Genomic DNA, 13,976 nt, shown 5'->3' with positions numbered 1-13,976 from the left:
TCCCCGCCCGCCGCTCGGCGCGGCACCGCGGCACGGCCCGGCACGGCCCGGCCCGCCGGGGCACCCGCCCACGGCACCCGCGGGGCCGGCCCCGGCACCGCTGCTCGGGGTGCGCGCAGCCGGGGGGGCCCCGCGGGCGGGGCGAGCGGCACCCCCGTGGGTGCTGAACACCCACCCGCGGGGCTATTGCCGGGCGGCTCAGCACGGACGGGAGGATCCGACACCCAGGTTAGCCCTGCCAGGGCACTGGGATCGTGGGGGGCATCCAAACTGGGGGGCACCACCAGCGGCGGCCATCCAGCGGGGTATGGATGGGGGGGGCTCAGCAGACAGGCTGCTCCAACATCCAGGTTATTCCTGCCAGAGCAGTGGGATCGTTGGGGCACCCACAGATGGAGTATCCAAACCTGGGGGCACTGGATACACTTGGAGGCACCTACACGCTGGAGACATCCACCCCAGGGCAGGGCACCTGGCTCCTCTGGGGCACTGAGCACCCCTGTGGGCACCCACCCACAAGGGGCCACGGCTGGGGGGGGGGACCCGGCACAACCAGGACGTGTGGTGAGGGCACGGGAACGCTTGGGCTGCAAAATCACCGCAGGGATCCTGCCCTGGGCTGGGGTCAGCCGGGCCCTGCTGCCCCAGTTCCGCCTGCGCAGGCAGCACCTGCAGGCAGCAGGAGACACTCACTGTGCACATGCAGATGTGGCACAAAGGACGCAGCGCAAGGGCCGCACTTGGACACCTCTGGGGAGGATTTAAGTGCAGCACAGTTGATAATGTGGAATCCCAGAATGGTCTGGGTTGGAAGGGGCCCTGAAGCTCACTTCATTTCACCCTCTGTCATGGGCGGGGGTCCTTTTCCTTTCCTTTTTCCTATCCCAGGGTGCTCCAAGCCCTGCCCAACCTGGCCTTGGACACTTCCAGGGATCCAGGGGCAGCCACAGCTTCTCTGGGCACCCTGGGCCAGGGCCTCCCCATTCTCACAGCCAGGAATTCCTTCCCAATATCCCATCTAACCCAGATGAAGCCATTCCCTGTGTCCTGTCCCTCCATCCCTTGTCCCCAGTCCCTCTCCAGCTCTCCTGGAGCCCCTTCAGGCCCTGCAAGGGGCTCTGAGCTCTCCCTGGAGCCTTCTCCTCTCCAGGTGAGCACCCCCAGCTCTCCCAGCCTGGCTCCAGAGCAGAGGGGCTCCAGCCCTCAGAGCATTTCCGTGGCCTCCTCTGGACTTGCTCCAGCAGCTCCACATCCTTCTCATGTTCCCAGAGCTGGAGGCAGCACTGCAGGTGGGGTCTGTCACAAAAGCAGAGTAGAGGGGAGTAATCCCCTCCCTCAACCTCCTGCCCACCCTGCTGGGCATGCAGCCCATGCTGTGTTTGGCTTTCTGGGCTCCCTCTTGCCCACTCCCACCCACTCCATGTGGACCAGCATGGGAGTGCACATACTTGACCTCAGCTACTGTTTGCCCACACCTGTGATGCCAACAAGCTGCTGGAATCAGCCTGACTCTGGAGCCACAGCCCAGTGCTCTTTGGAAGACATGTGGGACAGCACTCAAAGATCAGCTGATGAAACTGTGGAAATGGGGTAGTCACCAGAGGGACAAAATCTGGCAGGGACAAAAATCACCAGAGGGTAAAAAATCTGGATGGGAAGGGAACTGAGCCCCAGATTGTATCTGCAAGAGGAAATTTTGGGCAAGTGCTGATCATTTCTGCACTCTGGCCCACAGCAGTCTGGGAAAGCCAGTGGCCATCCAGCTTTGTTGGAGTCACAGGAGCCAGCAAGATCTACTCTTCACTCCTGACAGCGGGAAGAACAGTCAAAAACGAACCAAATTTCAATTCCAGGCGTCTGATGTGTACCAAAGCCATGTGCTGTTGTGTTCCCATTGATATGCTGATACTTCATTCCCGAGTGCCTCCTCCAACACTCTGTGACTGCCTCCCTTGGCCTCTTCCCTGTGTTTACAGCATCAGAAGGAAACATGTAATTTTGGCTCTCTCACGTGGCAGACAGCTGAATCCTGCCCACCCCTGCCGGGCACTGCGACCACGAGGAGCTCACTCGGCTGTGCAGAGGCTGCATTAGGGTTTTTATAAATAATCCCTGAGATTGCACGTGCCTGTTGCTGCTTCAATGCAGCAGAGAGGAGACAGGTGTTGTGAGGAGGGGTTTCTTACACTGGACACTGTCAGAGGTGCTCAGATAGATTGAAAGAGGAGATTAAAAGAGAAGCAGCTGGGAAATGGACAGGGGAGGGAAAAAAAATAGAGGATGGAAAAGGAAATGTGTTAATTTGAAAGTCTAATTAAACTGAGATGGGCTCAGGTCCTGTTTTCCTCATTCCCTTTGAGAATTGCTGCTAAGGTCAAGCTTGTACTGCCCCATTTACTGGCATTTTCTCCTTTTCTCTTGCCATTATGGCACGTGGCATCCCAGTCAAAGAGAAGCAGAGAGGTTCGATCCTGTGCTGTGCTGTGGGGATTCTGTACATGAACTCCCAAGGCCTTTTCCTGCATTATTTCCTATGATCCCAAGTCAGGGGGGGTGATCTTTTTTTCCAGAGAATGACTCAACATTTGTTCATTTTCATCCATCCCTTCTCTCCACCGATTCATCTTTCCTTTATTTTCCCAGTTGCAAACAGCCCTTCCTGGGAAGCATCTTTACATTCTTGCTGCCCAGGTTGCCAGATCACAAAGAGCTGATTTTACAGCAGATGTGCTGAATGGTCACGGACTGGAAGAATTCTTGAGTAAAAATGATGCTAAATGGAGGAAAGGCAAAAAGAGAAAATACCCCACAGCGGGAGAGCACAGCTGGTATTCAACACCGCGAGACCCAGCGCAGAAAAGGCCCCAGAATTGGGAGAAAACCTGGATTTAAATCCATGCTGCATTCCGCTGGCAGGAGCCGTTTCATAATTTACCTTGATTCGATGTCCCACTTACCCAGGCAGCATTTCCAGTTGCTTTTCATATCCCCAGCCCTTTGCAAACAGAACCCGGGCGCGTTGTGCAACACTTATGTAAGAGGTGCCAAAGGGACGCTGCCAAGGCTCTGCTCTTGCTCAGGTGCCACCACGGACTCGCTGGGACTTGCTGCTGAGGAAAATGCTGCCATCCACACGAGTTTTCCTTGGACAAGGCGCTGCCTGAGCCCCTGGGTGACAGATCTGTTCTTGCAGTGGTTATCCGAGGGTCTGGGATGTGACTGTTTAGTTTTCATTATCACTTCTGCCTTCTCGCGCTTTGCTCTTTCACTGCTTCTGCTGATTTGCGTGGGAAAGTCAAAGGGATCTAGATGTCAAATGTGTCTGAAGAGCATTTCAGGGGGATGTGTCTGCCTGGCAGAGATTTCTCATCACTGGTTTCATTTCTGAACCCTTATTCTAGGGTTAGGAGGCCTCAATTCCTTGGAAATACCAAAAAGGGATAAAACGGAATCAGCTTTTTCCTCAGTCCTGAAGCTAAAACCTTCCTAACATCTTTCTGTTGTTTGGTTTGGTTTTTTTTTTTATTTTTTTCCATCCTGAAATATTTTAAGTAAAGCAGATCTTTGTTGCTTAGGAAATCCTGCTATTCCTGCAGCTCCCATTTCTCACCCCAAATTGTGCTGTGACCGCCTACATTTACATGGGCTTTGCAGCCAAAGGAATTATCTTTGCTCCTTCTGTAAACACGACTGCACACTAGGGCTGCACAGAGGTATTTCACTGTGGAGGTGACACAATTCCAGCAGTTAATTAAATTACTTGTTTCATCAATCAGTGTGGAGGTTCTTCCTTCTGGAAGATGCTCCATAAACTAAAGGAGCTACTTAAGAATAAAATAAACGTGGAGATAAAGAATCATCAGCCCAGGCCTGGTTTTACCTCAGTGGATGTGGATCATCTGACTGTGATCCTTTTATTTCTCTTTATTAGGAAAAGGTTTTTTCCCCAGAATGTGGTGGGGCTCCCCAGGGAATGGTCATGTTCCCAAGGCTGCCAGAGCTCCAGGAGAACTCTCAGGTACAGGGTGGGATTTTTGGGGTGTCTGTGCAGGGCCAGAAGTTGATGATCCTCAGGGTAATTCCATGATTCCACAATTTAAAGGTCAGCAAGGCAGAGGATCTCTCCTAAGCCAAACTTCCCATCTATTTCCGATCCTGTTTTTCATTTGTCCCCTCTCTCCTGCACTGACAGGCAGATGGGCACTATTGAAAACATCCTTCCTCACCAGCCTCCTTTTTTGTTTGCAACGTGGCTTTAGTGAGCCCAAGCCAAAATCCGTGCGTGCCAAGTTTGTTTCTAGGATTTCCCCCTGAAGATACACCTCAGCCAGAAAAAGGCTTCCAGCTCCTCTTGGCAGAACCAACCAAATCCACCTGCCTGGATGATTCAGCAGGATACTTGCAAAATGTTCCAGCCAGGTTGGTGCACCTGGAAATGGGAAGCAGCCAGGTTTCCAGGCAGTGCTCTGAATTTCCCTTTTTAATGCTGTTTTTCATGGAAATGGCCACATTTTCCTGCATCCTTGTGCTGAGCAGTTGCTGTCTGGTCTCACCTCTGCCCTTCTGTGTGTGCTCGTGGGAGGGAAGGGCATCCAGCTGGTTTCCTTCCTTTGAATGCAAAGAGCACAATCAGCTGCAAAGTCTCCTGAGATGCATCTACGTAAACGGGGTGACACAAATATAATGTATAGCCACAGTGCCCCTCTTCCTTCCGTGAAAAACAAATCCTTGCACACAGGGCTCAGCTGTGTCTTGTTCAATTCTCCTGCTCCTGCAAGGGACAAAAGGCTTTTCTTTCCCTTTAGTGTCTTTTCTCTCTTCTCACAGCATCTCAGCACAACCCCTGGAGAGATCCTCAGTCTATGGCAGGCTGATGCTTCCTTGAGCAAGTGAATTCCCAAGCTGGACATAACAAACATCCAACAGGCCTGGATGTCTCCTCCTTCTCTTGCCCTTGGCTGTGTTCTCTCCATCCATCTTGCCAGGACTTCTCTCTCTTTCTGCTCTTTATTTTTTTCCAGGCATTCTTTGTACATGTCATCACGTGCCCACATCTGCTGCCATCCCAATTATCCCCCAAAGGGCAATTCCAGCAGCAAGAAGCCATTCAGGATCTCACAAAATCCTCCTTATTCTGGATTCTGATAGCAGAGCAGGTGAAGCAGCATGAACAGCACTGAAAGCTGCCAAAGGGATGCCAAGAAGCTTTAGGAGGTTCAGCACCCTGAACTGGACTCAGGGGTGGAAAACTGCCCATGGGAAGTGAAGGGCTCCACTGCAGGCCCTTCACCTGTGACCGTGGGTGAAGCAAGTGTGTGTTCCACTGGGGAGGAAAACCAGCCTGAAAAACACAAACCACAAACTTAAAAAAAAATAAAAATAAATTTCAAATCATAGGGAAGGTGCTGCAGCAGTTATGAATGCCTTCCGTGTGAGTTTGTTAGACTGTGTAAAATTAAAGGTATTTTAGTAGTCAAAAAAACCCACCTGGGTGGAAGTATTTTCACTGCTTTTAAAACCACCTTTATTATCTTGTTCAGTTAGAAATTTCTACAGCTCTGCAGCCACCGTTACCTGGTGCTCCTCAGTGTCTCGTTAAAATAACCGTGGCTGTTCTTCCTGCTCAGACTACAGCACAAACAGATCACATTCTCCAAACCCACGTAATGCCTTATGTAAAAGCACTTAACATTCCTTTTAAGGCTGCGACCTGTTCAGATGGAAGATGCTGCATAAAAGCACATTCCTGAACACGCTTGACCAGAAAAGCAGCGTGGTCTGGGGTGGAAAAGGCAGTGTGTGCTCAGGAGTATGGGCCTGGCAGGGCACAGGGTCCGTGTCTTGCACTGGAAGCTCTGCAAAACTCATTAGAATCATTAATTAAATCGTTAAGGTTGGAAAAGCCCTCTAAGACCATTGAAACCCAGCACTGCCGTGGTCATCACTGACTCATGTCCCCAAGTGCCACCTTCACACTGCTCTTGTCACCCTCCAGGGATGGTCTCCACCACTGCTCTGGGCAAACAATGCCTGCCCACCTTTCCCCTGAGGAAATTTTCCATAATATCCAACCTCAACCTCTCCTGGCACAATTTTAGGCAGTTTCCTCATTTTCCTCCATTTTCCTAATCATGAAATGGTAACAATAATCCTGTCCCAGTGCTGCTTTTTGTCTATGGACACCTCCCAGATGTGCTTCCAGCACTGACACACAGCTGGGAAAGGTGGATTAAAGCTCAGAACACGAGATGGGCTCTGAGAACTCACTCTCCACCACTGGCAAGATGGGATGAGAAACTGCACCTCCAGGTGGGAAGTGAAACTTAACCCAGCAAGGACTAACTACAGCAGCTTTTGCAGTGAATTGCAGATCTGAGAGATGTTCTAGGAGGCCAAGTCTTAATGCACCATCTGCCACTGGAAAATGAAATGTCCTTTTTGCAGTGCTTGTCAGGAGCAGCAAGTCAGCAGAGTGAAAAGCATCAGCTGAGGAAGGGGAAAGAAAAAGGACACAAACAGCTCCCTATCGGGAGCACAGGAAGCTGATTTATGAGGGGAAAGGTAATTGCTTTGTTAAAAATCACTTGAGGAAATACAGCTCTCTAAAGGGTAAATAGTTTCTTATTTGTTGGGGGTTCAGGAAAACTTAGGTATTTATGTTGGAAAGGATGTACAGGATGCAGAAGGCTTGGAGAGTACAAGGGGAAATTAAATGGGAATCTCTTTAAGTGAGCAGCCCTGAGCTCTCCTGTTTCTGGGAGGTGGGGCAAGTTACATTTTGCAGCCCAAACGAATCCATAAATAAATCCCAATAAACCCAAAGGCCACTGTGCAATTCCCAGGAGTCTGCACACGATGCCTTTGAGTTTAACCTAAAGAACCACAGATCCTAATGAAGTCTGCTATGGAGCCTGTGGTTTGAAGGAAAATCTTATGCAATCCACACCACTCTGTCAGGTACTACATGTGGGATTTCTAAATGTAAGACCAAGTTCAAAGCCCAGGCTCCAGTTTAAACCCAGGATCAGTGCCTGGCTACATTGTCATTAGACTATATTGGGCCTGCCTGGGCTGTGTGCCTGCCAAAGAAGCAGAATCTGTTCTGAAATAACCAATCCTGGACACCACAGACTCCTACATCTGGCATCCATTTGATTTTTTTCTACCTAACTTCTGCAGACATATTTCCTGCTCTGAGTATGTGGTAGTTTTTACGCCTAGAAAATCACACCTCCTTTCAGGCTCTAATGATTCTCCTTGCAGCGAGTGCTACTGCAAATTCCAGCATTCCTCTACTCCCTATCCCCACCTTTGGGCTTCTTAAATGGTTCAGCATTAATTTCAGAGACCATGGGTGAGCTTTGCCCAGAATTTCAGCTGCTTCGCTGAAAATAATTGGGAAAAGCAGCTATAAATGCTTTCCACTTTGCAGCTCATGGAAGCTTTTTTTATTTTTTTATTTTTTTATTTAAGGAGCCCAGGGAGATAAGTCCCAACAAGTCTGAGGTAATTCTGGTGTTGCTTTCATTGCACTGGTTACCCACAAAGCTAAATGCCACGGTACCTGATTAGCCCATGAGAAGGATTACACGATGTGGCTGCAAGGCTGCAATCCAGATCAGTCCTACATCCTCCCCGTCTTCCTCCTCCTTTTCCTTCTCCTCTCGAGTCCCTCGGGAAGTATCCCAGCCTCTGGTGTGAAAGATGGAAAGCTCAGCCGGGTGTTTGGTATAAGGATATATATGGATAGAGAGATATATAAAATATAGGTGGTGTAGCCAAACTGGGGGCTTTCTTCCTGCCTCAAACCAAGGGGCACAGGCTGAAAGCCCTGCCCGTACCCGCACTTCTCCCTCCACAACAAAGACCTGTTGGAACAGGGTCAGAAGAGGCACAAAGATGCTCCAAGGGCTGGAACCCCTCTGCTCCAGGCTGGGAGAGCTGGGGGTGCTCACCTGGAGAAGGCTCCAGGGAGAGCTCAGAGCCCCTTGCAGGGCCTGAAGGGGCTCCAGGAGAGCTGGAGAGGGACTGAGGACAAGGGATGGAGGGACAGGACACAGGGAATGGCTTTAAACTGGGAAAGGGAAAATTTTAGTTGGATATTAGGAAGAAATTCTTGGCTGTGGGAGTGAGGGTGAGGCCCTGTCACGGGGCAGCTGTGTCTGCCCCTGGATCCCTGGCAGTGTCCCAGGCCAGGCTGGACGGGGCTTGGAGCACCCTGGGATAGTGGAAGGTGTGCCTGCAGTGGCAGGGGATGGAATGGGACGGAATTTAAACTCCCTTCGAACCAAAACCACTCTGGGATCCCATAAGCCCCGGCCGCGGCAGCCGCCGGCCGCGGGGCGGGCAGCGCCCTGTAACAGCCCCGCGGCGGCGGTTCCCGGAGCGGGGCCGGGCAGGAGCGGAGCGGGGCCGAGCCTGAAGCGGGGCTGGGCCGGGCTCGGAGCGGGGCCGGGCTCGGAGCGGGGCCGGGCCGGGAGCGGGGCCCGCGTTGGCCGCGCCGGGGCGCTGCGGCGGCGCGGAGGCGCTGCCGGCCCGTCCCGTCCCGAGCCGAGCGAACCCGGCCCGGCTCGGCCGCGGAAGGAGAACGAGAAGGAGGAGGAGAAGGAGGAGGAGGAGGAAAAGGAGGAGGAGGCGGCGGCGGTGGCGGTGCTTCCCCCTCCCTCCCTCCCTGCCCGGCGGGACAAAGGGCTGCGGCGCGCAGGTAGGAGCCGGCCCGGCCTGGCCGCCCCGGCGGACGGGCCGCAGCGCCGGCGGCACCGGAGCTCCCTCCCCGCCCTGCCTCGCTCCCCGCCCGCCGCGGCTCTTCCTGGTTGTCCCGAGGAGCCCCGGGAGCCGCGGAGGGCGCGGCCGCCCGCCCGCCTTTGTCTGGGCCGCCCGGAGCCCCCCTGAGCCGCCGTTGCCGCCGCAGGAGCCATGGGCCGGGGGCCGCCGCGGTAGGAGCATCCCGGGGCCGGCGGGGACGCGGCACTGGACATGGAGCCGGCGGCGCGGGCCAGCGGGGATATCCTGAGGCGGAACCCGCAGCAGGACTACGAGCTGATCCAGCGGGTGGGGAGCGGCACCTACGGCGACGTGTACAAGGTGAGCGGCGGAGGGGGGGGCCGCTCAGGCAAATTCCCGCTTTTGTAGTAAAGGATTGCCTGTGAGGGAGTGAGACCCTGGCACAGGGTGCCCAGAGAGGCTGTGGCCATCCCTGGAAGTGTCCAAGGCCGGGTTGCACGGGGCTTGGAGCACCCTGGGATTGTGAAAGGTGTCCCTGCCCATGACAAGGGGTTTGGCTGAATGAGGTCTTTAAGGTTCCTTCCATCCCAAACCATTCTGGGATTCTGTGCTGGCAGCACCAGAGAAGGTTCTCTGCTACCGCTGCCCTTCTTGGAGGTTTGATCGGTGAACATCGCAGGCAGTTCTTGCCACGTTACTGCCCTAGGAGGTAGAGGATATCTCTTGGCTGTACCTGTTTGCAGAACGCATCCAGTTAAAGCACCTGATTAAAAGGGTGCCACTTTATCCCCGAGGTTAATAATAGCCCGTGAAAGGCAGAAGCAGATTAAAGCTCTTCAGAAGCTGGAACGGAGCTGCAGCACGAGGTAGAGTTAGTGCAGCACATCAAGTAGATGCTCTTGGAATGGTGCATACAAAAAGTGACCCTGTCCATGCAGGGAGCTGGAACTGGGTGATCTTTTAGGTCCTTTCCAAGCCAAACCATTCTGGGATTCTGTAATTCCATGCTGGTGCTCACATCAGCAGAACCAGAGGCGTGGGGGACGGGAGGTGCAGGCCAGCGGTGTGTTGTTCTCATATGAGCCCTGTCCTCATCCCTCAGGGGTGTTCCTCACACCTCAGGGATGCTCAGCAGCTTTTAGGGCTGGGTGAATTATAAAGAAAGCCTCAAAGTTTTCAACCTGTGCCTGGCAGTGTGCGTGTTCAGCTGCACGGGGAGGGAGGCTGTGGGATGTTTTCCTTTGTAGTGCTGTTGTGTGTGTTTAAAATAGACCTGACACAGCCAAGCGTGCAAGGGAAGGTGCGTTACTGTGCCACATGAAAGGCAGCAGTAATTGCTCCTGCTGGGGGAGGGCTCTTTGCTAATGTTCAAATTGAAGTTTTATGGATGGATCCTGTTCCCACCACCCCTTTGAAATGGTTACTTATGACCTCAGGGAGTTATTTTTAAAAGTTTTCATGGTGCATCTTTACCTTCCTCTTTTAATTTTTTTAATCCTACAGTGCTGTGCACAGATCAGTCAACTCCTTTCCTAGGGATCCTAGCACTAAATCCTTTAAAAGAACATTTCATCTGTCATAAATCTGGAGCTCTGCCTACCTTGAGCTGCTTTGTTTGTGTGTGCCTGCCCAGTGCAGGGCAGCATGACAAGAAATAACCAGGCAGCACGACAAGAAATAACTAGTTGCGTTGCAGGGAAGTGTTTTTGTGTCATCCCTTTGTGGAAAAAGAAATAATTCTGCTTCTCATTATCCTGGTAATTAGTGGAGAGCTGTGCTGACATGTCATCCAGCTTCCGGTTCCGGAGCTGGGCTGGATGCATGGCTCTGCTCCGTGCCATGTAAACACATCCATCCCCTTTAAACAAAAAAAAACCACAGCCCTCTGCCCCCCTCCTCCACTCTTTGGCTTCTGAAAAAATGCTCCTTCTACTCCTGAAACGGTTTCAGATAAGGAGTAAACCCAAACTTTCTCCTCGTGCAGCCTGGCAAATTTCAATCAAAGTTTTTGGCCGGAGTTTCGGGCGCTGTTATGAGTCCGAAGCAAGTATAAAGTTAATGAGTTTAAAGTAGTTTGAGAGGCTGCATTTGTTTCTAGGTCATCGGTTTGCTCTTTGTTTCTGTAAAGGCCTGCAACAGGAACTGTATCAAGGGAATACTGAATCAGATGGCACTGCCTCTTATGACAAATATGCACAGCAAACTTATTTTTTAAAGTCATTGATGTTAGGATAATTTTAAAAGTAAGGTAAACCTTTTTTTTTTTTCTTGAAAGGGCTTAACGTATAAACATTGTACTTTTATTTTTCTTAGCCCCTGGTAAGTCTCAGTGCAGATGGCACATCTTGTGCTTGCTGAGGGCTGTCGGAAGTGTTTATAAAATGCATTTATTAGTGAATATCTGAGTGTTTTTATGTTGCAGAGCTCGGGAAAGGTTTGCTAGAGAGGGCTCTTAAATTAAAATGGAACTTTCCCCTCACCTCTTCAAGTGGTTTCTCTGCTCCTTCACTAATAATGAGTCACCAGCGTCTCCAGCACAGTTGTTTTTGGGATGTCTAAGCCAGGCAGCCTCTCTGATTGTGGGACATCTGCCTCTTCCTCAGATGCTTTTTGGTGGTTGTGGTTAATGCTTTAAATTCTTCTTGGGGCATTTGGTAGCTTTTAGAGTAATTGGCTCTTTTTTGGATGGTGAAGGTGGAGGTTAAGCAAATATTTATCTTCACGATTAGGTTACAGAAGAATATTTAAAGGCTTTTGCAAAATTCTCCTGCCCACTTTGCTTTGCATGACTACCATGAAAGCTTTAAACAGAGATGTGTTTTCTTAGTGTTTGTGGGGTTTATTTCTCTTGTCTGTCACATGGCACACAATGGCTGATTGTAGGGTTGCTCCTTAGTGCTGGATTGTTGATGTTGTTTTAATATCTTTTTTCCCCAAAATGCATTTCAGGGCTGGGGAGAAACCATCTGTAAATAAACTCTTGTCTATTCACAGCCTGTGTAAATAGATCCAAGTTTGTGTCTAGCAGTCTTGGAAGTAATTTCCATTACAATCCTGACTTGTTAGTTGTCTCATCTGTGGTGGGAAAGCTTTTTTTTTATTTTTAATAGAGGATATTCATATTAAACCAGTTCTGATCCATTGCAATAATTTATCCCTTACAGCATTGCACCAAGATATCTTGAATTACTGACTCGTGGAAGAGGTTGTAATAGCAAAGATGAGAACTGGAACTTAATAATATGCTGTTTAAAAAATAGTGTTTTTATGTCCCCAGTGTCTCTCTAATCTGGCTTTCCTGGAAAGGTCTTCCCACCGGTCATAAAAATTAAAATCTCAAGGCAGCATTTAAACATGACATAAACTTGTTCTATTTGCATCCAGAAGTTATGAAATGCATCAGTTTCATGCTGAAATAGATGTTGTGTGTGTGTGTGGTTGATGAAGAAGCGCACATTTGACTGGGATCTTGGAGCAGGGAATTTTAAAAAGCTGCTGGAGACTGTAAATGGAATTTAACCTCCAGCACTGGGAAGTGGCTGGTCAGATCCCATCCCAGGTAAATTCCCCGTGTGGTTAGATGTTTCCCAGGATGGGTTTTCACACCAGCATGACCCATGAGTGAACCTGCAGCTTTTCAGTAGGGCTTTGTAGTCCTAATTTGTTTAAGGCTGGGTTGATAACAAGGTCACACCATCAGCTGTATCATCGAGTTCCTGCAGTCCATGGTATTTTCTGGAAGTACTTGGAATAGCAGAAGACTGGCCTGTTTTGCTTAACTTGTGGAATTTGGTTGCATCAGAACATCCAGTCATTTGCTTGTGTGCAATTGTGGATCTTGGTGTCCTCAAAGGGCTTTGGAAAACAGGACTTGAATTCAGGGGATAATTTGCTGCTGTTCATCCTTTTCCTGTATGGATTTTTTATTGGAGGGTTTATTAATGGCTCTGAAGAGGTTTGGTGGAGAGATTTAGGGGAAATATTCAAGTGTTCCTGGCCAGGTTGGACGAGGCTTGGAGCAGCCTGGGACAGAGGAAGGTGTCCCTGCTGTGGCAGGGATGGGATGGGATGAGCTTTAAGATCCCTCCCACCCCAAACCCTTCCCAGGGCTCAGCTTTTTTGTGTTTTTCACTCCAAACAAGAGTTTCAACTGCTCCTTGCTTCTGCAGAGGGGAACAAAAGGGTGGTTGATGTAGCTGGATGTAAATTCATCCTTGTTGAAGGCTGTTGTTTGGCAGCTGAGCTGGGAGCCCATGGATGTGCCGGGCCCGGCAGCCTCGGCCGGCCGCGGGCGCGGGATGAATAGCGGGATGTCTGTGCTCCCCGATGATCAAACATGACCTTGTGCAGCAATTCTAAAGCTGGCTTGTTTGGGCTTTTCCAAGCAGGATTGTGAGCAGTGCCACAGTGGCTTTCTTGAAAAGTAAGCACAAGGGACAAGGAACGCAGCAAATTTGTGGCAGAAACTGCCTGTAAACAAGGGGCGCGTTTTTATTGACTATCATGAAAATTTCATTCCTTCTGGAGTCACCCGCTCAGTCTCTCTTCTCTTGAGATTATTGTCATTATTTTTTAATCTCCTGCACCAATTAAAGGCACCAACTTAGAAGAAACCTGCAGTGTTTTGCCAGCGATTGCTGCTGGAAAATAGTGAGCAGTGAAATTGGATTGTGGCACACAAAGACTTTTTGCTCAAATTCAATTTAAAACAAACAACAAAAATATTTGTTTTACTTTCTTTGTGTTTTCTTTTTTTAAAGGTTGCCGTAAAAGTGTGACTCTGTCCAGTTTGAATCAGAGTTCAGCCCTGCTTGTGTGGTCACTGCCTTGTTCTCAGAGCTCTGGATTCTAATTCCTGGTGCAGCCAAAGGCTGTTGAGAACCTGGATTTGATGTTTAGAAAATAATTCTCAATGTCATTCTAATCTCTCAGATAATGAAAATTTATCAGTTTTTTATCACCGTTTTGCTGCTTAAGTCAACAGGTTAAGAACAGAGTATTAAAGCTTTTTTTTTTTTGATACCAGAGAACAGTTATGGCTGTGACAGCTTTTAATCACATAGTCCCAACTTCATACAAACATGTTTTGGCAGCTGCAGACCAATTGGGTTTGGCCATCCCTGACTCAGCACTTCGGTCCCTGGTGAATATACATTGCTTCCACATATAAATGACCATAAAACATCTGTCATATGGGGGATTCCACTCCTCCTCTGCAGATCAAAGCCCTCTGGTCAGCAGTGTTGGCTGTA

At 50.1% G+C, this 13,976-nt stretch overlaps 1 protein-coding gene and 1 long non-coding RNA gene across 2 annotated transcripts in view; one reads left to right on the top strand and one right to left on the bottom strand.

Moving 5' to 3' along the window:
- Positions 1-3,911: 3,911 nt before the first annotated feature.
- Positions 3,912-8,377, bottom strand: LOC128808468 (uncharacterized). Its single transcript, XR_008437470.1, has 3 exons — positions 7,956-8,377; positions 7,565-7,692; positions 3,912-5,341 (listed from the first exon to the last, which is right to left on the bottom strand). It is a non-coding gene; the product is annotated as an uncharacterized LOC128808468 (long non-coding RNA).
- A 158-nt stretch (positions 8,378-8,535) lies between these two features.
- The window catches only part of MAP4K5 (mitogen-activated protein kinase kinase kinase kinase 5), a 59,339-nt gene continuing 53,898 nt past the window's right edge, over positions 8,536-13,976 (top strand). Inside the window, exons 1-2 of the mRNA XM_053979620.1 lie at positions 8,536-8,704; positions 8,912-9,084. Coding sequence (XP_053835595.1) covers positions 8,977-9,084 — 108 coding nt within the window. The 5' untranslated portion in view covers positions 8,536-8,704; positions 8,912-8,976. The remainder of the gene's footprint in view (positions 8,705-8,911; positions 9,085-13,976) is intronic.

This window comes from Vidua macroura, chromosome 6, assembly GCF_024509145.1.
Source record: "Vidua macroura isolate BioBank_ID:100142 chromosome 6, ASM2450914v1, whole genome shotgun sequence".
Taxonomy (NCBI): Eukaryota; Metazoa; Chordata; class Aves; order Passeriformes; family Viduidae; genus Vidua; species Vidua macroura.
This window is presented reverse-complemented; position numbering and strand designations above follow the sequence as displayed.